The 22,014-nt window shown below is 43.5% G+C and overlaps 2 protein-coding genes across 2 annotated transcripts in view; one reads left to right on the top strand and one right to left on the bottom strand.

Annotated features, from left to right (window-relative positions):
• The first annotated feature begins 401 nt into the window (after positions 1-401).
• LOC110504105 (dehydrogenase/reductase SDR family member 12) lies at positions 402-8,052 on the top strand. The gene is made up of 10 exons (XM_021582930.2): positions 402-549; positions 1,815-1,948; positions 2,113-2,195; positions 2,301-2,396; positions 2,619-2,700; positions 2,780-2,841; positions 2,926-3,030; positions 5,374-5,464; positions 5,693-5,830; positions 6,785-8,052. The coding sequence occupies exons 1-10, from the start codon at positions 479-481 to the stop codon at positions 6,898-6,900; spliced, it is 978 nt and encodes a 325-aa protein (XP_021438605.1). The 5' UTR covers positions 402-478; the 3' UTR covers positions 6,901-8,052.
• An 80-nt stretch (positions 8,053-8,132) lies between these two features.
• The window catches only part of LOC110504104 (WD repeat and FYVE domain-containing protein 1), a 20,876-nt gene continuing 6,994 nt past the window's right edge, over positions 8,133-22,014 (bottom strand). The window contains exons 3-12 of the mRNA XM_036961189.1: positions 20,702-20,775; positions 20,437-20,491; positions 19,525-19,675; positions 19,266-19,378; positions 14,636-14,762; positions 14,300-14,405; positions 12,397-12,498; positions 11,892-12,022; positions 11,569-11,677; positions 8,133-11,078 (exon numbers count right to left, since the gene is read on the bottom strand). Coding sequence (XP_036817084.1) covers positions 11,019-11,078; positions 11,569-11,677; positions 11,892-12,022; positions 12,397-12,498; positions 14,300-14,405; positions 14,636-14,762; positions 19,266-19,378; positions 19,525-19,675; positions 20,437-20,491; positions 20,702-20,775 — 1,028 coding nt within the window. The 3' untranslated portion in view covers positions 8,133-11,018. The remainder of the gene's footprint in view (positions 11,079-11,568; positions 11,678-11,891; positions 12,023-12,396; positions 12,499-14,299; positions 14,406-14,635; positions 14,763-19,265; positions 19,379-19,524; positions 19,676-20,436; positions 20,492-20,701; positions 20,776-22,014) is intronic.

Here is a 22,014-nt window from a genome sequence, read left to right as displayed (position 1 = left end):
AATCAAATGATGTGTTTGTGTGTATATTCTTTCATTTCCAGACACATTGAGTGTTATTTGAGCTTTTTCTATTGTAGCCTACATGCCTATAATGACCGACAATAGCTTAATTTCCCCCAGAAGCGTTATCAATAATTCCCTGATAAAATGTTATTCTGTTACTGAAATATGTGGTTGTTGAAATACATTTAATTTACATTTGAAATGCTGTGCAAGCGAATAATGAATTTGCCATGTAAGCCTATTGAAGATTCAGTAGGAAATATATTTTATTCCATTCATTCAAGCCTATAGACATCAAGGACAGTGTCGAGCTGACACCAGTTGACACTGAATTTCATTGTGCTTCAGTTATTGTTCCCTAGTCGCCGCTGGGTGGCCGAAGGTGTCATCCAATGTAAATTCAAACACGTGGGTTTGGCCCAAGATAAAACCGGAGGAGAGAGTGCAATAACAGACGAAGGGACGAGAGGATTCCATGGGTAATACAACGATGTCTCTTTACCGCAACTCTGCGTGGTTTCTGAAAGGAATGACTGAATTCACCAGGTAAGATTTGCTATGCTATGGTGTGTCTGTCATCATCATCTTTCATGCTTTTATATTCACTCTGGAGAACAGTAGGCAACTGATAACTGGTCCCACACCTTTTGGGTCCATACGCACACATTTGTTATGGTTGATTCAGGTTATTTAATGGAATTAAATCCCTGGCTACAAATGTCACAAATATAAACTAAATCAATAAAATGTATAAAACTGAATAATACAAAATACATCTTTCCCATTTCCAGAACAATGTGCATATTCTCTCTCTTTGTTTGTATGTGTGTTCATCCTTTGGCATGATAGTATTCAATTAATCACAGTGTTTCAGATAGATTCTAGATTTGTTTTACCCTCATTGATTAAGAATCAGGATAGGCAAAAAAAAAATCAGGATAGGCCTGGGCCTTTACTGATGTGTGGTGTCAAAACCGCTAAATGGACAAAACTGTTGAAGAACTGTTTACTTTCTGCCATCATATTACTAAATAAATTGGGTTATCAATGCTTACTATAAAGCTTATTTGGAAATGCACCAGCTCAAGTCAAGGCCGTCATGTGGAACTGTTGATAAATGGCTTATCAATAGCATCAGACCAAAACATTATTTTATTTTTAAATACAAAACATAGCATCAGACCACACACTGCCTTTCCTCATTCTAAAACAAAGCAATCAAATCCAACTGAAGAGGTGTCTTTGACATTTATTCAGCACTTCCTTTGTTCAATGTTGTGTTTTCTTGCAGAGACCAACCAGTCTCCCTGACCCTGGACTCCACTAGTGTTTACGCTGCATGACACCACCAAACAGAGCATGCATTTAGCCAAAAACAATCCCTAAGCACAGCACCGCCTTGCTCCCTTAATCCCCCATTGGGAACAATGGCTGCCATTGAACCCCTTGACGTGTCACCAGCGGTGGCCTCAGAACCGCCTCCTCTCTCCTTCTCACATTACCTAAAAGATGATGCGACAGTCTTTCCCTTTGTTAGACCCTTGTCTTGCTGATTGAATATCTAAACTGTTTGGAATTTGCTCCATTTAGGTTTGGAGCGGGAGACAGCATCTAGCTGACCCCAGGACATCTATGTACGCTGGCACTGACCTACTTTCTTATAATCTGTTTTCAATCGATCATTCAATCATTTCAAGTGGAAAAGGGTGTATTGTTACTGAGCTCCTCAGTCCCTCTCTACCTCCCTGTGGAGTGGAGCAGTGGATTGATATCCTCCACCTAACCGCTGTCTGTCTAACTGTGTGTTGCAGGAGTGCGTTCCTCTCTGCCGCCAAACACTTTGTGGAAAAGGACCTGGAGGTGTCCATGGCAGGCAGGGTCTTCATGATCACCGGAGCCAACAGTGGCATAGGGAGAGCTACAGCCATGGCCATCGCCAAGAGAGGTACGGTGTGTGTCTGTAGAGGAGAGAGAGTGTGTGTGTGCAAGTGTGAGTGAGTGTGTGCATGTGTGTCTTTGGAGGAAGAGAATCATCACGTTTCACCGCACTGAATACACCGCTGGTTCAGCCACTCTTGCTCTACTGTTATCCCCCCATCCCGTCTACAGGTGGTACAGTCCACATGGTGTGCAGGAACAAGGACAAAGCAGAAGAGGCCAGGGCTGACATTGTCAAGGAGTCAGGAAATAAAGTGAATGAGTTTGGGCCTCTCTCTCACCTTCAAATTGTTTGTGTGGGGGACTTTTTACACTGTTTGGATATTATAAACCAGAGTGTAATAATCATGTAATTTCAGGAAATATATGTCCACATTCTGGACCTGTCTGAGACACGGAAGGTTTGGGAGTTTGCAGAGGCCTTCAAGAGGAAGTACAAAGCCTTGAATGTACTGGTGAGTGATGAACACATGTTTGACTCAAAGTGATAACCTTGTAACATATATTTTTCTCCCTCTATTCATCACCCTGCCTTTCATCATCATCCTCTCTGTCTCTCGCTCCCTCTGTCTTTCATCCTTCCCATAATGTAGGGCTTCTTCCCATGTTTGATGTATTATTACATGTGTGCAGTATTCATAATGTAGGATTATTTACTGACTGATTGGTGTGAACAGATAAATAATGCAGGCTGCATCATGAGTGAGAGGGATGTGAACGCTGAGGGGCTGGAGAAGAGCTTTGCCAGTAACGTCATGGGTGAGTCAATGAGAGAGGTGAATGTGAATACTTCAGTCTCAATACCCTTTGAAAGACACACATCTCTCTCTATCTCTAGGTGTGTATATCCTGACCAAGGGCCTGATTCCTTTACTGGAGAAGAGTGCAGAGCCAAGAGTGGTGAGTTTGAAACCCACAACCCACTGGCACCCCCACTGATGGTTATTGTCCTTAGATGTAATTTTACTAAATCCTCCTCCTCAGATCACAGTTTCATCTGGAGGGATGCTGGTCCAGAAGCTGAGGACAGGGAACCTGCAGACTGAAATAGGTCGCTATGACGGCACCATGGTCTACGCACAGCACAAGGTCAGGGGAGCAGGAGAACGGGAGGGCGGGGGAGCAGGGGAGCGGGGGAGCGGGAGGGCGGGGGAGCGGGAGGGCAGGGGAGCGGGGGGGGCGGGGGAGCAGGGGAGCGGGAGGGCAGAGGGGCGGGGGAGCAGGGGAGCAGGGCCTCACATGTCACATTTGGTGGCGTCAGACATCAAATCAAATGCTATTTGTCACATGCGCCAAATACAGAGGGTGTAGACCTTATCGTGAAATGCTTGTTTAAGAAAATAAGAGTTAAGAAAACTACAAATAGTAACACAATAGAATAGCAATAACGAGGCTATATACAGGGGAGTATCGAGTCAATATGTGGGGTTACAGGTTAGTCGAGGTAATTAAGGTCATTAAGGGGGGGGCAATGTAAATAGTCCAGGTAGCCATTTGATTAATTGTTCAGCAGTCTTATGTCTTGAGAGAAGAAGCTGTTAAGGAGTCTTTTTGACCTAGACTTGGTACTCTGGTACCGCTTGCCGTGAGGTAGCAGAGAGAACATGTGAACACCCAAGTCATAGAACAAGTCTATGACTTGGGTGGCTGGAGTCCTTGACACATTTTTGGGCCTTCCTCTGACACCGCTCGGTATAGAGGTTCTGGAAGGCAGGAGGAAGCTTGGCCCCAGTGAGCCATACAAGGTTGGAGACAATTCCATTAAATGCATAATGTGGTGGTCTCTTGCTGGTCTGTGCTTGTGTGACATGGTCTAGGTCCGATTTTAATGTTGCGTTTGTCATGACGTTGTATCAGTTAATGTGACGACTGTTGTTCATCGAATGATTAAAAGTTTCTAATTGCGTGATTATCTGAATTAAGCAATTATTAACTCATTAACCTGGGGCACCATGGGAAAACTAGTTTTTATTGAGTTTCTATTTCCCAAATTAACTCAAAGAATATCAGAACATCGATTTTACAACAGCCGCTAATTAACCAGTTGCCTCTACAATCTCGTTCTGAACGTCGTATAGTCCGTGAATCTGCACGAACCCGGGTCTCACCAATGAGTTCGTACCACACCAATCTTAGTTGAGTATTTATTTCCGAGAAAGCTAAAATGATGATAAAAGATACACATTGACAAAACACGTTATAGGCTATTGATTAGAACTTAGTATAACGGGCCAACACACTATGGCGCGTTACCCACAACGGGGATTTCAAAGAGAGAGAGAAAACAGAAAGTACATGAGAGAAATATACATTTGGGTGAATTTGTCAGCTATGCTACTCTAACCCTAGCCTTGCCCCAAACTGCCGCTCTTATGGGTCAGAATATAATGATGTAATTACGTGAGGAAGATCTCAGAGGATTCTCTGTGTGGACCGTTCAAGGGACCGTTCAGCTGCTCGATGATGCACCTCTCCGGCACACCTCTCTGATCGTCCTCCCGATGTCAGTGTCCTTTTGTCTTAGGAGTCTGTTTCCTCACCCTTGCTCTGGAAGGGGTCTTCTGAGGACGGACAGCTCTGTAGCTCAGAGCTCACAGCGTAGGAATGAAACAGTGTAGATACCACGAATCGATGGGAGCTGGAGGCTAGGTGGTTCGACTTGAATTCACCCGCTTAGACACAGCTACTCATCTGTAACTTGGGTAGAAAAAGATTTCTTTGTCTTCAAACTTGGGTTGCGTTTTGGGTTTGTTGACTTTTTAGACCTTGGCTGCAGCTTGGGTCACGTAGTCTTGTCTGTAAATTCTTTACTCACAGGTTTTATACCCTTGGGTCAGAAGTGGGCGTAACCGCCTTTAGGGCAATTCTCTGGGCGTACCAAGTTATGAGGGCAAGGTCTAGATTTGACTCAAATCCAATTTTAGACAACTAACTTCACATTTCATCTTTCCCAAAACATTCTCTTTGATTTGGGCATTTTCCATACAACGTACAATGTATAAACATCAAACATATACTAGGAAAACTCTTCACGTTACAATGTTTTCGTAATAACGTCATCTATTAACCTTTAATAACAAAACAAAAATGACATACATTTTCATATTCCATCTATCGTCATGACCACCATTGTGGCTGACGGAAACCATTGTTCCAAGGTCCCTTTATTTCATGTTCTGAGGCTGGTTCTCCATAGTAACAGGACAAAGGAATTTGTCTGTGGCCTGAGATTTACCAGGGGCGTGAGGGGTCATAAAACCCCCACATCTTCAGACCCCTAGATCTCTCCTCCTCTGTTGGGGTTGAGAGATAATCTGTAGGGTTGTGGTCTCCTGTAACCTGACCTGATCAGGACAGTCATGACACGTTTGAGATTTGTGCTTGAACTGGTCCCAGCTACTGGTGTGTGTGTATGTATTGTGTGTGTTTCAGAGGCAACAGGTGGTGATGACAGAGCAGTGGGCCAAGACCCATAGCAACGTCCACTTCTCAGTGATGCACCCTGGCTGGGTGGACACACCGGGTACTGTATCAATACACCACAACTACATAATCACCAGCAGCAAACAGCTTTGGTTCTAAGTATGACAACATTGTAAACACATATCCACATTTGGAGATTGACATTTTCAAATGAGAATTACTATTTCAATACATAAATCCAATGCTGTTTTAATATCGTCTAAAACAGTTTTGAACATAATACACTAAGATAACTGTGTTACTGACCCGTCTCTCTCTGGAGTTGTAGCGGTGGCCAATGCCATGCCTGACTTCCACCAGTCTATGAAGGACAGTATGAGGACCCCGGAGCAGGGGGCTGACACCACGGTGTGGTTGGCCATCTCAGAGGCCGCCGCCACCAAGCCCAGCGGAAGCTTCTTCCAGGGTAGGCAGTAAGAGACACAGAACACACAAGTTCTAAATTAAGTATCGCAAACAAAGTGAAGCATTTTCTGACGAATGGGATCGTCCCATTTGTTTAGCAATTACAGGTAACAATTTAATATGTGTTATATGGTAAAGTATCTGAGGTCATGACCAGAAGAGCGAACGAGAGAGAAAGCTACAGTAAGACAGCAAAGTGAGGTCTAGCGTAGAGTGTCATGGGTTAACTGTCAGATCCACACACTCTCTCTCTCCTCACAACCCATTCTCAATATGTGCTTCTGGAGAAAACAAGAGCTCTTTAAAACAGCCAGGCTTCTCGGTACAGTGGACCTCAGTCAGAATTGGAGAAAAGAGGTCGAAGGAGAGGGAAAGGGGAGAGAGAGAAGAATAGTGACAGAGAGAGAAAGAGATGAGAGAGGATATTTGGAGCGTATGGTAGGGGTTTAGAGAGTGGGGAAGAAGAAGAGAAAGAAGATGAGTGCTGTCTGAATGCAGTGTTTGTCTGTGTGGGTTGGACTGAGGGCATGAGAGGAGGGGGAAGGTTGGAGATAGCAGGCGGGCGGTGGGTTGGGCTGGGTTTCTGGCATTGGTCCACTGCAGCTGGAGCTCTCGGTACCAGATACTGCCAGAGAGTACAGTGGAACCCCCCTCTGACGCATGCCCTCTCCCTCCAATGCGGCGACCTCAGTGACCTTCCCCAGCACAGCAGGATAGAAAAGAAACACTTCAATAGAGTCACTAACACAGACACCTCCTCTCATCTCTGTGCCTGCATGTACACAATACATGTCAGGGGATCTGGGGTCAACAGCTAGGCCTACGTTTTGGTTGAACTGTATTTTCTAGCTAACTTCATTGACACGGCTATAGGATGGATCAATCACAATGTGAATAGTAAATGCTTATCTTTTAACCAACCAGGTTGTAAAACAGATTGTATTGTGTGTGTCAGATCGGAGGATGGTGTCGGCCCACCTGCCCCTGGCCTGGACCCACAGTTCCCAGTTGGAGCAGCAGAAGTTCATGAGTGTGATGGAGGATCTGGCCAAGACCTTCCAGCCCCACTGAGACCACTACCACACACAAGTACCATACCAGTACTACAGTACACACTGGAACCAGTGCCGTATACTGGGAACCAGTTCAGCATAGCTAACAGTCTACACATACCTGTCAGGAGGGGGGGGGGGGGTCCTACTATATTTGATTTGCACTACTTTAACAGTTTAGATATTTATTGACCCCTAACACTTTTTAAATATATCACCTCTACATGGCTTAAAACACTTAATATTCTAAGCTAAAACAGAACAGTGTTTGATGATGCTGATTTGGGGTTCCCTGAAAAGAGTTCTTTACCTTGTAGCCTTTGAGCTGCTGATAGGGAAAGCACTTTTAAGTTCTTTATACATTTAACCCAACAAACACAGTATGTTGTTTTTCTACCACCTCAAGCAGTGACTCAATGAAAGCTGTCAATCAGATGGGAGTCCGATGTGACCAGTAACTCCCTTATCCATCCACCAATCACATCACAGCCTGTTGCTATGGGCCCAGCCTAACACAGGGTTTGTTGGTTTGCTCTGCTTTGAAAATGTTCAAACTATTTTACCCAAGTGCTTCTTCAGTATTACAACCTCATGAAGTTGTCTGTTGATCCATGAAAAGTCTACAACGCTTGTGTACATAACTGATTAAATGCATTGGTGTGCATTATCAAAATTACATCATGAGGGCAAAACGACAGAGCAGGATTCATGAGTTAGCCAGCTAACTTTGATTAACAACCAAAAACATCAATTAAAAGGTAAACTTAGATATGTGATTTTGGTTGTTCAGTCAATTACACCATCCTCATTCCATGCTTATCTACAAAAGTATAATAGTCTGAATATTTTGGCAAGTTAGCTGTTTAAATCATTGAACTTGCATTATAATAAACCCCTCTGGGTGGTTATACTGAGCCCAGGCATGAAGAAACCTCTCACTATCAGCAGGTAGATGGAGATTTGACCTATTCAGACCAGAGAGGTTCCCATCGCTGTACCTGACATGGCCAATACAGCTAAGATATATTTAAGTAACACTTGATGTTTAAGGGGCACTTAACACTTTGAGGAAGTAATGAGATATATAAATATGCTTATTGATGAGGCAGTCATGTATTTTGTGATTTCATCCTTGAATAAATAAAAAAAAATACACTAATGTAAAACCCAACCGATGTAAAGTATTTTCTGAGTGTTACTATATTGCAGATGGGGGAGGCATCCAACACAAGCAGTAGACTTAATAACATGTCTGAATGGATATCTTTATTAACCTTTTATTTATATCCTCACCGTGACAGAACAGAGTGCCACAGGGAGACTAAAGTCAGTACGGTCAACATTATCAACAGGAGTCTCTCTTTAAAAATACAACTATTAGAGATATACAACAATGTCGGAACAAGATTATTTTACAAGCAGTATGACATGATAAAATGACAAACAGCAACAAAGAGGTTAACAGAGTAGTAGAGAATGCATACTGTAGAATTCAGACACTGCTGGTGGGAGGAGCTATAGCATGAAGGGTTCAATGTAATGGCATAAATGGAACGGTATCAAACAAAGATATGGAAACCACGATACGACTCCGTTCCATTCATCCCTTGAACCCATCCTCCTATAGCTCCTCCCACTGGACCCCTCTGCTAGATTTGGCTCCAGTTTGAGATCTTACTATTTTATACATGTGTGAAAACGTGGATAGAGTTTAGTCAAATTACATATAAGAACCAGTAAAAAGTATAGAAATTCTTCTTCATGGGATCGACCCCATAAAACGGACTTATTACAAACCAACATACCTGGAGAATTGTATTGATCACAATTGTGGTGGGAACAATCATTTGTGGAGGGAATCACAAATGTTAGCCTCTAAACGTTAGTGGCTCTCGATTACTCAAAGACATCGATCTAGTTGGAATTCATCTATAGTTGGGAACAGAAATCACTGGGACTCCAGTTAACGGTCACAGATATTCTCTTACAGAGAGATTTCTTTTGATCGAACACAATTTTAAAAAAGCTGATCTTGAGCCTTGATTGTGCTGTAGCAAAAGTGTTTCCCAAGAACACTGCACATCCCTGATGACTGTACTTTACATTTAGCAGACGCTCTCATCCAGAGCAACTTACAGAAGCAATTAGGGTTATGTGCTTAGTCGAATCAGGGATTCGAACCAGCAACTTCCCGGTTACTGGCCCAACGCTCTTAACCGCTAGGCTGCCTGCAGCTTCTGTGACCTTGCTATGTCCCTCTGAGACATTAGCATGTTCTGTGTGATATTAACTCCTCTCTGTGAAACATGCACACCCCTGTATCTCTGTGATGTCCACAATATGTATTTATGATGTCAACACCTCTCTGTGACATAAACATGTCTCCCAGAGATGTCATCACGTTTCTGACATAACATTACAAGCACATCTGTGAAAGATTTCTCAGTGACATCAAAACATCATCCTGTCTGTGTGACCTCACCACCATCCTATACATGAAGTGTACATGAAGTAAACATCAAGAAACAATCAAACACTTTGCTACAAATAGAAATATACAGTAGGTGATCAAAACTGGAATGGGACTACATTTGAAAATCGTTACTCCCACGTCATGTTCAGTTTTACCTTAAGGCAAGCGTTAGTCTAACCTAGCATAAAATTAGCCAAATATCTACCAGTTTAAGGACATTATGCAACTCAAGCCATAACGAAGTTATGTAAAAAAAAAAAAAAAATTTTTAAAGTAATGCACATCTGCTCTCTAAACCACAATTAGTGCATTTACAGTGCAGTTGAGAACCTTCCGGGCCTCTGGAAACAAAACAGAGCGGGAGAGTGACAGAGGAACTAGTAAATAGTGTTGAATGCTTAGTATTCATGGGTGAGTGTTGAGAGAAAAATGCAGCTATGCTACAGAGTAGTGTGTGTAAGAACAGTCGTGAGAGTTTTGAAGGTTCTAGAAGGCTTGGTCCATCCCACTCTCTTAAGGCCTTAGAGGAAACACAAGCAGCTTCTAATTTTACCCACAATCCCACAGTGAGAGATTAAACAGCGTAAAACATCAGTGCATGGGAACTTTAGCGCTACATTGACTTTAGTTCAGTACCATTTCAATACCTATGTGCCTGTAAAGAGAGCAAAAGCCAAATAAAAACCTCTTGTTCAAAACCTTACACCGTTTTTCATTATAAGCAAATTAATCTTAACTAATCGCAAAGGCAACTGAGTATGGGGTCTTGGTTATCAGGACTAGAAGTGATATCTGTACAGTTGTGTAAATTGATGAAAGATGTTTTAGGTATCTGAGATGAAGTTGGACAAGGTCTGTGGGAGAACAGCTGTGGCTACAGCTCGGCCAGGGTTGCCATGGTGATGGCACATACAGCCATGCCCTCTAATGACTCTTCCATCCCCTCCTCCTGAGACAAACGAGTGAGTTTAAGGCCAACTAGTGAAGAGAAAGAAAGAGAGAGGGAAAGAACAACTAGCGAGGAAAGAGAGAAACTGACCTCATGATCAGTGAGGGATATAGAGCGATAAGCACATTGCATCTCATACTGTACACACTATGCATATGGGTATACAAAAGCTGTGTTGTCATGGTTAGCATTTGCAATATTTAAAATGTAGAAAGTTGAAGTAAGCAGCCAATAGGAGAGCCCTGTGTGTGTCTGTTGGGCAGGGCTTTGTGGATTATCGGGTCTAGCAGTCCAATGTTACAGCGCAAAAGGAATTAGAGCTGACCCACTATGTCAAAGAAACCAGACAGAGGTGGAACATACGTAAACACAAACACTGCTCCCTTCCATTCACACATTAGAACAGAACATTGTGCTTGGCAAACCGCTGAACGGGTACACACTGGAAGTTAGACCTGAGACACATTTGAGACTCAAATTCTCACGTACAAAACTGACACCAAATCAAGAAAAGGGTTACCAACACTAGTACCCACCCACTTACACAACACAACACACGCATTCGTATCTTCATCCAAACGACCAGTGGGAGATGAGTGAACAGAAGCAGCCGGACAAAAAAGGAGCCAGAAAGATGAGGAGACAGAGGAGGTCCCAATGACAGAGACATCTGTCAGTAGAGTAGAGGACAGAGTTTAAGGGCCGATGGGGTTAATCAACGTGGGGAGAAGCCTGTTGCTATGCTGCAGCCAACCACTTGCGTCATGTCCCATATCTGTGGAAAGAAAGAGCCAATCAGGGATTCAGTAAAGTCAGATGAATATGTAAAGATGACAGTCATTCGCATAGAAAGTAGACACGCATTGATGCACATCACAATGGTAAAATGTAAACAACCAACACCTCAACATTTTTGGAGGCAGGTTATTGACATGTCAGTGCTACTGTAGCAAGCAAAATAGTGTAGAGACGATTGCTAACCAACTGCAAACAATTTTATCTGACAAGCTAATATTCTTGGCTAACTTTGGGGCAAAACAATTCACTTACTTACTGTTAAATTAGCCACTGTAAATCTCTTTGCTAGCAAAGGCGATGCTGTCTCCAAAACGGCAAGGTCTCCAGTAATGTTAACTTTGACGTTCTAGAACGTTTCCGCTTTCCAAGCATATTAAAAAACATTTAGTAGTATTGAGTCTAAAACCCACTCATCAGGGACTGTATCTGACCACTAGTTACTGATCAAGGCTGATAGTATGTCTGACCTTGACGACACGGTCGCTGCCACAGGTCACCATCAGGCCTCTGGAAGGGTCCATGTCCATAAAGGCTATGTTGTGCTTCCCCTCATGGAACGTTGCTAATGCAGTACGACTGGAAGATGAGACAACGTGGTACGTGAGGAAATGAGGGGGTGGGATGAAAAAGACAAATGTAAATCACATTTTTATTATACTCCATTACAGTATTATTATAGTGACATTCCATTTAAGTCATCCAGCAGACAGTCGCTCTGGATAACAGCGACTAAGATTGTTTTGAGATGTTTTATCACAATTATGTTCTATTACTCGTTGATCATACTCACTCCTCGTCCTTGACGGTGTCGTAGCAGGTGTCACACACACGCACCTGGAACTCAAAGCCCATCACAGGGTATGTAGTGCTCTTGGAACTACACTTCCCACACACCGCTTTGCCACACTTCCTGCAGTGGTGCTAAAACAGGAAACACGAGGGTTCGCCAAGGGTCAAATAATAAAGACAGATCACTCCTAGTTCCTATATTTCTATGTGCCTATATCTATATTTCTACCACTACTATTACAATAGAGTCACAAGGATATTTGCATTACAGTAATGGCTACACCAGGGGCTGCCTGCCTTCTCACCTGCCGAAGCCCAATGGTCTTAGAGTCCCACATCAGCATTAGCCAAGGGTAAAAAAAAATGAACTGATCACTCCCTAGTTCCTATAGTTCTACCATTACTATTATACAGTTACAAGGTCACAGTAATGGCTATGCCAGAGCCTTGTATTATATTCTCAATACAGGGCTCTGGACTATACCAGAGGCTGCCTGCCCTCTCACCTGCCTAAGCCCAATGGTCTTTGAGTCCCACATCTGTTTGACGTTCCAGAAAAAAGGCTGCTCACACTTCTGACATGAGTCACTGTCCAACCACTGAGGAGCCTGTAGAGAGTCAAGCAGGAAGAGAAAGTTACAGAGTAGAGGGGGAGTGATGTTACTTTGTAGCAATATTCAACTTTCAACACCAAAGGGCAGTAGAGAGTTGACGTCGCTCCTTAACAAGGAGATTGTGAGTTCAGCAGCATCTAAGGCAGGGGTGGGATAACTACGATATGTGCCAAAAAGGTAACCCACCTCTGCTTTTTAAGGAAAAGGTGACGTGAGGCATTGAGATGTATTCCTGGCTCCTGATTTACAGTGCATTCTGAAAGTTCAGACCCCTTTACTTTTTCCTGCATTGTTACGTTACAGCCTTATTCTAAAATGTAATTGTCCCCCCCCTCATCAATCGACACATAATACGCCATAATGACAAAGCACATTTTTTTAAATTGAAAATAAAAAGAGATACCTTATTTACATAAGGATTCAGACCCTTTGCTGTGAGACTCGAAATTGAGCTCAGGTGCATTCTGTTTCCATTGATCATCCTTGAGATGTTACTACAACTTGATTGGAGTCCACCTGTGGTAAATTGAGTTGATTGGACATGATTTGGAAAGGCACATATTTGTCTATATAAGGTCTCACAGTTGACAGTGCATGTCAGAGCAAAAACCAAGCCATGAGGTCGAAGGAATTGTCCGTAGAGCTCCAAGACAGGATTGTGTCGAGACACAGATCTGGGGAAGGGTACCAAAAAAATGATCCAGTACTGAAGTACCCCAAGAACAGTGACCTCCATCTCTCTTAAATGAAAGACGTTTGGAAACACCAAGACTCTTCCTAGAGCTGGCCGCCCGGCCAAACTGAGCAATCGGGGGAGAAGGGCCTTGGTCAGGGAGGTGAACAAGAACCCGAAGGTCACTCCGAAAGAGCTCCAGAGTTCCTCTGGGGAGATGGGAAAACCTTCCAGAAGGAGAACCATCTCTGCAGCGTTCCACCAATCAGGCCTTTATGGTACTGGCCAGACGGAAGCTAATCCTCAGTAAAAGGCACGACAGCCTACTTGGAGTTCAGACCATGAGAAACAAGATTCTCTGGTCTGATGAAACCAAGATTAAACTATTTGGCCTGAATGCCAAGCATCAGGTCTGGAGGAAACCTGGCACCATCCCTATGGAGAAATGTGGTGGTGGCAGCATCATGCTGTGAGGATGTTTTTCAGTGGCAGAGACTGGGAGACTAGTCAGGGTCAAGGGAAAGATATACGGAGCAAAGTACTGAGAGATCCTTGATGAAAACCTGCTCCAGAATGCTCAGGACCTTAGACTGGAGTGAAGGTTCACCTTCCAACAGGACAACGACCCAAAGCACACAGCCTTGACAACACAGGACTTGCTTCGGGACAAGTCTCTGAATGTCCTTGAGTGGCCCCAGCCAGAGCCCGGACTTGAATCCGATCAAACATCTCCGGAGAGACCTGAAAATAGCTGTGCAGTGACATTGTTCATCCAACCTGACAGAGTTTGAGAGGATCTGCAGAGACGAATGGGATAAACTCCCCAAATACAGGTGTGCCAAGCTTGTAGCGCCATACCAAATTAGACTCAAGGCTGTCGTCACCAAAGGTGCTTCAACAAAGTACTGAGTAAAGAGCCTGAATACTTACGTAAAAGTGATATGAGTTTTGTATTTAGAATCAATTTGCAAACATTTCTAAAAACCTGTTTTTCCCTTTGTCATTATGGAGTATTGTGTTTAAATTGATAAGTGGAAAAAAACTTTTAGAATAAGGCTGTAACTTTACAAAATGTTGAAAAAATCAAGGGGTATGAATACTTTCCGAATGCACTGTACCTACCTCTTCTCTGGGAGTGTCCATGTTCCACACAGTGACGCCGCCATCTGCAGAACAGGACACCAGCTGTCTGGTCAGCTGCAGGTATCGCACCGCCTGCACTCGTTCACTGGGGGGGGGGGGGGGGGGTGTAGAAAATAGAGTGATCTTCCAAAGAATTCCAGACGTAAATTGGTCTGATAGTTACGCCATCTGAGGAGCTCACAGATGGTAAAACATCAAAATAAAACATTAGGAAGTGAACAGCTCCCTGCGACAACTGGTACTGACCTACAAAGCCCTGCTACTGATAAGCATATGCATTGGCTGACACACACACACACACACCCTCCCTCTTACTGGTGTCCCTGGAGCAGTAGTGTTCGTCCCTTGCGGCCCCCGATATCCCACATGATGACACTGTGGTCAGACGCTCCTGAGAACAAAAGCCTCTGAACAGGATCCCACCACAGAGCTCCAATACTACCTGAGGGGGGGGGGGGGGGGGGGTGAGGAGAAGGAGAGAGAGACCAGGAAGTTATGACAACAGACGGGTGGTTGGTAGTGTGACCGCTTGGTATGGTAACTGCTTGGCATCCAACCGCAAGACGTGTACATCAGTACATCACCCAGTACATCACCCAGTACATCACTGAGCTTCCTGCCATCCAGGCCCTCTACACCAGGTGGTGTCTGATGAAAACCCAAAAAATGTTCTAAAACACCAACCACCCAAGTCATAAGACTGAGCTCTCTGCTATCGCACAGAAAAGCTGTACCGATGCACCAAGTCAGGAACCAACAGGACCCTTAACAGTTTCTAACCCAACGGCATTAGATTGCTAAAAAGTTAACCAATTGCTACTATCTGCATGGACCCTTTTTGCACTTTTTCTGGTGCAAAAATGGACAATCAACAAGGGGCTATGCATTCTATGGAAAATTATGAATGATGTGGAAGGTGCATCATTTTGGGTTCCCGCGTGGAGCATCGGTCTAAAGCACTCCATCTCAATGAAAGAGGCATCACTACAGTCCCTGGTTCGAATCCAGGCTGTGTCACATTGGGCCGTGATTGGTGGTCCCATAGGGCGATGCACAATTGGCCCAGCATCGTCCGGGTTTGGCAGGGGTAGACTGTCATTGTAAATAAGAATTTACAATTTATGTTAACTGACTTGCCTAGTTAAATAAAGGTTAAATAAATAAATAATTTACCACATTTGCCACTAGAAATGTGTTCAACATCCACTAAGTAGCCTGCAAGTTTAGTACAGTAGCTAGTTGCCTTGGTGACCAAACAAACATAGTTGCATGTTTCGCTAACCAAACCTTCAGCCCTACTGCTAGTATGAAAATCAAATTCAACACCACCAATAAATGTTCAGTTCGACTTTTGCTTTCTAAAGCAGCTCAAACGTTGAACATGTGCATTATAGAGAAATAATGCACGCTACAAAGAATGCCCTTCAAGCCAATCAGAAATGAGTATTCAACAATGCCATGGTATAATGTTTATTATAAACCAAGTAGTTTGGCTCCAAGATGCTGAAGGCAGTGGTATATCAGACTGTATACCATGGGTATGACAAAACATATTTTTTTACTGTTCTAATTACTTTGGTAATAATAATAGCAGCAATAAGGCACCTCTGGGGTTTGTTGGCCAATACACTACCACAGCTAAGGGCTGTATCCAGGCACTCAGTGTTGTGCATAAGAACAACCCTTAGCCGTGGTATATTGACCATATATAACAGCCCTTCGTACCCCTTTGCTTAATTATCTATCCTGTTGCCTAGTTACTTTATCCTTACCTATATGTACATATCTACATCAATTACCTCGTACCCCTGCATATCGAATCAGTACTGGTACCCAGTCACATACAGTGCATTCAGAAAGTACTCAGACCCTTTGACTTGTTCCACATTTTGTTACTTTACAGCTTTATTCTAAAATGGATTAAATAGTTTTCCCCCCTCATCAATCTACACACAATACCCCATAATGACAAAGCAAAAACATGTTTACTTTTTTTTGTTGCAAATAAAAAAAAATGAAATATGACATTTACATAAGTATGCAGACCCTTTACTCAGCACCTTTGTTGAAGCACCTTTGGCAGGGATTACAGCATTGAGTCTTCTTGGGTATGACTCCACATGCAAGGCACACCTGTATTTGGGGAGTTTCTCCCATTCTTCTCTGCAGATCCTTTCAAGCTCTGTCAAGTTGGATGGGGCGCACCATTGCACAGCTATTTTCAGGTCTCTCCAGAGATGTTCGATCGGGCTCACCTTTGCCCCAGTCTGAGGTCCTGAGAAGGTTTTCATCAAGAATCTCTGTACTTTGCTCCCTTCATCTTTCCCTTGATCCTGTCTCCCAGTCCCTTCCGCTGAAAAACACCACCATGCTTCACCGTAGGAATGGTGACAAGTTTCCTGTCATGTGCCTTTTACTGAAGAGTGGCTTCCATCTGGCCACTCTACCATAAAGGCCTGATTGGTGGAGTGCAGCAAAGACGTTTGTCCTTCTGGAAGGTTCTCCCATTGCCACAGAGGAACTATGGAGCGCTGTCAGAGTGATCATCGGATTCTTGGTTAGCTCCCTGACCAAGGACCTTCCCACCCGATTGCTCAGTTTGGCCGGGCGGTCAGCTCTCGGAAGAGTCTTTGTGGTTCCAAACTTCTTCCATTTAAGAGTGATGGAGGCCACAGTGTTCTTGGGGTCCTTCAATACTATACATATTTTGGTACCCTTCCCCAGATCTGTGTCTCGACACAATCCTGTCTTGGAGCTCTACACACAATTCCTTCGACCTCATGGCTTAGTTTTTACTCTGACATGCACTGTCAACTGTGAGACGTGTGCCTTTCCAAATCATGTCCAATCAATTCAATTTACCACAGGTGGACTCCAATCAAGTTGTAGAAACATCAAGGATGATAAATGGAAACAGGATGCACCTGAGCTCCATTTCGAGTCTCATAAGGTCTGTTTTTTTTATTTTTAAATACGTTTCCAAAACATTCCTAAAAACCTGTTTTCACTTTGTCATTATGGGGTATTGTCAGGGAAAATGTTATTTAGAATAAGGCTGTAACAAAATGTGGAAAAGGGGAAGGGATCTGAAAACTTTCTGAATTAGCATTTCAGTCTACACCGGTTGTTTACGAAGCATTTGACAAATAACATTTGATTGACTTTAGAAGGTTGGGGTGAGTCAAAGGGAAATGAGAGCCAGTTTCATCCTCGCACTTGATGGTTTTTTCGACTGCACTTGAAAAAAACGTTAAAAGTTCTTGAAATGTTCCATATTGACTGACCTTCAAGTCTTAAAAGGAATGGACTGTCGTTTCTCTTTACTTATTTGAGCTGTTCTTGCCATTATATGGACTTAGTCTTTTACCAAATAGGGCCCTCTTCCGTGAAGCATGGAGAAGGAGGTGTGATGGTGCTTTGCTGGTGACACGGTCTGTAATTTATTTAGAATTCCAGGCACACTAAACCAGCATCGCTACCACAGCGGTACACCATCCCATCTGGTTTGCGCTTATAGTGGGACCAACATTTGTTTTTCAACAAGACAATGACCCACACCTCCAGGCTGTGTAAGGGCTATTTGACCAAGGAGGAGAGTGATGGAGTGCTGCATCAGATGACCTGGCCTCCACAATCACCCGACCTCAACCCAATTGAGATGGTTTGGGTGAGTTGGACCACAGAGTGAAAGAAAAGCAGCCAACAACTTCTCAGCAAATGTTGGAAAAGCATTCCAGGCGAGGCTGGTTGAGAGAATGCCAAGAGTATGTAAAAAATGTCAAGGCAAAGGGTGGCTACTTTGAAGAATCTCAAATCTATTTTGATTTGTTTAACACTTTTTCGATTACTACATGTTATTTCATAGTTTTGATGTCTTCACTATTATTCTACAATGTAGAAAATAGTAAAAATAAAGAAAAACCCTTGAATGAGCAGGTGTGTCCAAACCTGACTGGTACACCCACGCAATTTTCGTAAAAAACAATGTGCAATCACACACACAATATATACACTACTCAAAAAAATAAAGGGAACACTAAAATAACACATCCTAGATCTGAATGAATGAAATATTCTTATTAAATACTTTTTTCTTTACATAGTTGAATGTGCTGACAACAAAATCACACAAAAATTATCAATGGAAATTAAAAGTATCAACCCATGGAGGACTGAATTTGGAGTCACACTCAAAATTAAAGTGGAAAACCACACTACAGGCTGATCCAACTTTGATGTAATGTCCTTAAAACAAGTCAAAATGAGGCTCAGTAGTGTGTGTGTGGCCTCCACGTGCCTGTATGTTCTCCCTACAACGCCTGGGCATGCTCCTGATGAGGTGGCGGATGGTCTCCTGAGGGATCTCCTCCCAGACCTGGACTAAAGCATCCGCCAACTCCTGGACAGTCTGTGGTGCAACGTGGCGTTGGTGGATGGAGCGAGACATGATGTCCCAGATGTGCTACAATGTGATTTTCTGGATTTTTTTTCTCATTTTGTCTGTCATAGTTGAAGTGTACCTATGATGAAAATTACAGGCCTCTCTCATCTTTTTAAGTGGGAGAACTTGCACAATTGGTGGCTGACTAAATACTTTTTTGCCCCACTATACATACAAGTACAAAACTGTTACCCCACTGCATGACAATACAGTATAGTGCCATACAATCTGCCAGCAACATTTCCTCTTTTTAAATGATTGCCAGTTAGAGATGGCATCCGAGCAATTTGTAGTGTCCGTTTCCATATTGTCCATAGGCTGTCCGTGTGTCCCTGTGTGTGTCACAGGAGGCTGCTGAGTGGCAAATGGCTCATAATAATGTCTGGAATGGAGCAAATGGCATCAAACGCCTGAAAAGCATGTATTTTATACCATTCCACTCATTATAACGAGCCCATCCTCCCCAATTAAGGTGCCACAAACCTCCTGTGGTGTGTGTGTTACCTTCGTGGCCCTTCAGTGTGGTGATGGTGGAGTAGGTCTGTCTCTCCAGTTTCAGCAGGGTGATCTGTCCTGAGTAGTCCCCTACAAAGGCATGCTGGGTGTCATTGTCATACCTAGACACAGAGTCAAGGAAGATACACAGGAAGAGCACATAGGACAGATAGGAAGTTACCTTTGACCAAAGAAGTAATTCTTAGGAATATGAACATTAACAATAAACTGACCCCTGTCCAGCTCTCACGCAAACAGAGAAGGATACTGTAGACAGGAGGCCCAGGAGCCGAAGTAGTGGCGCCCCAACATACTGCCGCTCTGGGTGCACATCCAGCTCACACTCTTGTCGTGTCCGGTGCTCACCACCCACTCGCTCTCCAGAGAAAACACCATGTCTGACACACGGTTCTGATGGGCTGGACACACAGCCACAATGGGTTAAATACACACAAATGTTGAATTCATTATCCACTCAACTTTCTCTTTCTGCAAAAGGTTTTAGCGAGTAGAAAGACTATAGATCACTTAATGGAGATATTCTGTTCTGGGCCCATTTTCACTGCTGGATGAGAACTGCTACAAACTTCCAGAGACATGTTTTGTGGCATTTAATTCTTAAAAAAACAACAACTCAAGTTTCCCTAAGCAGGGATTTTCCCGTGATGAGAGGAGGGTCCAGACTGCATGGCTAGGCTGTTAGTAACAGAGACCATATATTCTCTGAGCCTGGGGGAAGGTGACTGTAATAACAAATTAATAGTCAGACAATATGAGGTGGTGGTGGATCATCATCATCATCATCATCATCATCAAGTTGGGATTGCTTGAACAATAATGACTTATCCTCTTTCACTGTGGGTCTGGGTCTGTGAGTGTGTGCATGCATGTGTTCTAAGCAGCAATGACGTTGGGTCTCTATTTCCTGTTCGGACATTTCCCCAGAGGCATGCTGGGTAGGGACCAGATGATTTCTCATGGGACTGGGCAGTGCTTCAGTACACAGCCCAGTAGACACACATACACACACTAATGTACACTAAAGGGCCATTATCACTGATATATACTGTTACACAAGACTCCATTACTGAACACTAGAGATCATATCATGTCTACGTCACCAAAGCTTCTTAGTTTTCATTGGCTTTGTAAAGGCAGAAAACCCCCACTAAGATCTCACCAGGATAGGTCTTCACATGGTTCATCTTGTTGAAATCTTCAGACAGAAGGAATTCCTGTTAGCACCACCAAACAATAATAAAGATCAGTTACCCGTCCCACTCTTATTCCATGTAACTTCATACTTGTAGCTTGTTTCTCATTCAAAGCAGGGAAACATTAGAAACGGGGTCAGTGTGAACCAGATTGGAATGTTATGGGTCCACTCAAAACACAGAGACTGGGGTTTACACATGAGGTCATCTTAAAGGCTTCATCTCACTCACCACAATGGCTCCGTTGTCCTGCCCAATGAAGATGCGCCTGCTGTCGTGATGGTATGACATACAGGAGCATGGCGCTAGTACAGAGATGAAAGATATGTCTTGAAAAAACAAATTGTGCATGGCCAATGTTTTGATTCGATAGTATACGCTTCAGCTACAGAGGCTTGCGAAAGTATTCACCCCCTTGGCATTTTTCCTATTTTGTTGCCATACAACCTGGAAATAAAATATATTTTTTTGGGGGCCTGTATAATTTGATTTACACAACATCCCTACCACTTTGAAGATGCAAAATATGTTTTATTGTGAAACAAACAAGAAATAAGACAAAACAACTTAAAACTTGAGCATGCATTATTATTCACCCCCCCCCCCCCCCCCCCCCCCCCCCCCCCCCCCCCACCCCCCCTTTTGAGCCACGTTTTGCAGCAATTACAGCTGCAAGTCTCTTGGGGTATGTCTCTATAAGCTTGGCACATCTAGCCACTGGGATTTTTGCCCATTCTTAAAGACAAAACTGCTCCAGCTCCTTCAAGTTGGGTGGGTTCCGCTGGTGTACAGCAATCTTCAAGTCATACCACATATTCTCAATTGGATTGAGGTCTGGGCTTTGACTCGGCCATTCCATGACATTTAAATGTTTCCCCTTAAACCACTCAATTGTTGCTTTAGCAGTATGCTTAGGGTCATTGTCTTGCTGGGAAGGTGAACCTCCGTCCCAGTCTCAAATCTCTGGAAGACCGAAAGGTTTCTCTGAAGAATTTCGCGTATTTAGCGTCATCCATCATTCCTTCAATTCTGACCAGTTTCCCAGTCCCTGACGATGAAAAACATCCCCACAGCATGATGCTGACACCACCATGCTTCACTATGGGGATGGTATTCTCGGGCTGATGAGAGGTGGTGGGTTTGCACCAGACAGTGTTTTCCTTGATGGCCAAAAAGCTCAATTTTAGTCTCATCTGACCAGAGTACCGTCTTCCATAAGTTTGGGTAGTCTCCCACATGCCTTTTGGCAAACACCAAATGTGTTTGCTCCTTTTTTTCCTTTAAACAATGGCTTTTTTCTGGCCACTCTTCCGTAGAGCCCAGCTCTGTGGAGTGTATGGCTTAAAGTGGTCCTATGGACAGATACTCCAGTCTCCACTGTGGAGCTTTTCAGCCCCTTCAGGGTTATCTTTTGTGTCTTCGTTGCCTCTCCGATGAATGCCCTCCTTGCCTGGTCTGTGAGTTTGGTGGGCGGCCCTCTCTTGGCAGGTTTGTTGTGGTGCCATATTCTTTCCATTTTTTAATAATGATTTAATGGTGCTCTG

This window comes from Oncorhynchus mykiss, chromosome 24 (assembly GCF_013265735.2).
Source record: "Oncorhynchus mykiss isolate Arlee chromosome 24, USDA_OmykA_1.1, whole genome shotgun sequence".
In the NCBI taxonomy this organism is placed as follows: Eukaryota; Metazoa; Chordata; class Actinopteri; order Salmoniformes; family Salmonidae; genus Oncorhynchus; species Oncorhynchus mykiss.
Note: the sequence above shows the minus strand (reverse complement) of the source record. Positions and strands in the feature narration are given on the sequence as shown.

Coding starts and splice junctions, on each gene's coding strand:
- LOC110504105 (XM_021582930.2), top strand. CDS start 479: ATGGGTAATACAACGATGTCTCTTTACCGCAACTCTGCGTGGTTTCTG. Junction 2,196..2,300: donor TCAAGGAGTCAGGAAATAAA/GTGAATGAGTTT, acceptor ATGTAATTTCAG/GAAATATATGTCCACATTCT. Junction 3,031..5,373: donor TGGTCTACGCACAGCACAAG/GTCAGGGGAGCA, acceptor TGTGTGTTTCAG/AGGCAACAGGTGGTGATGAC.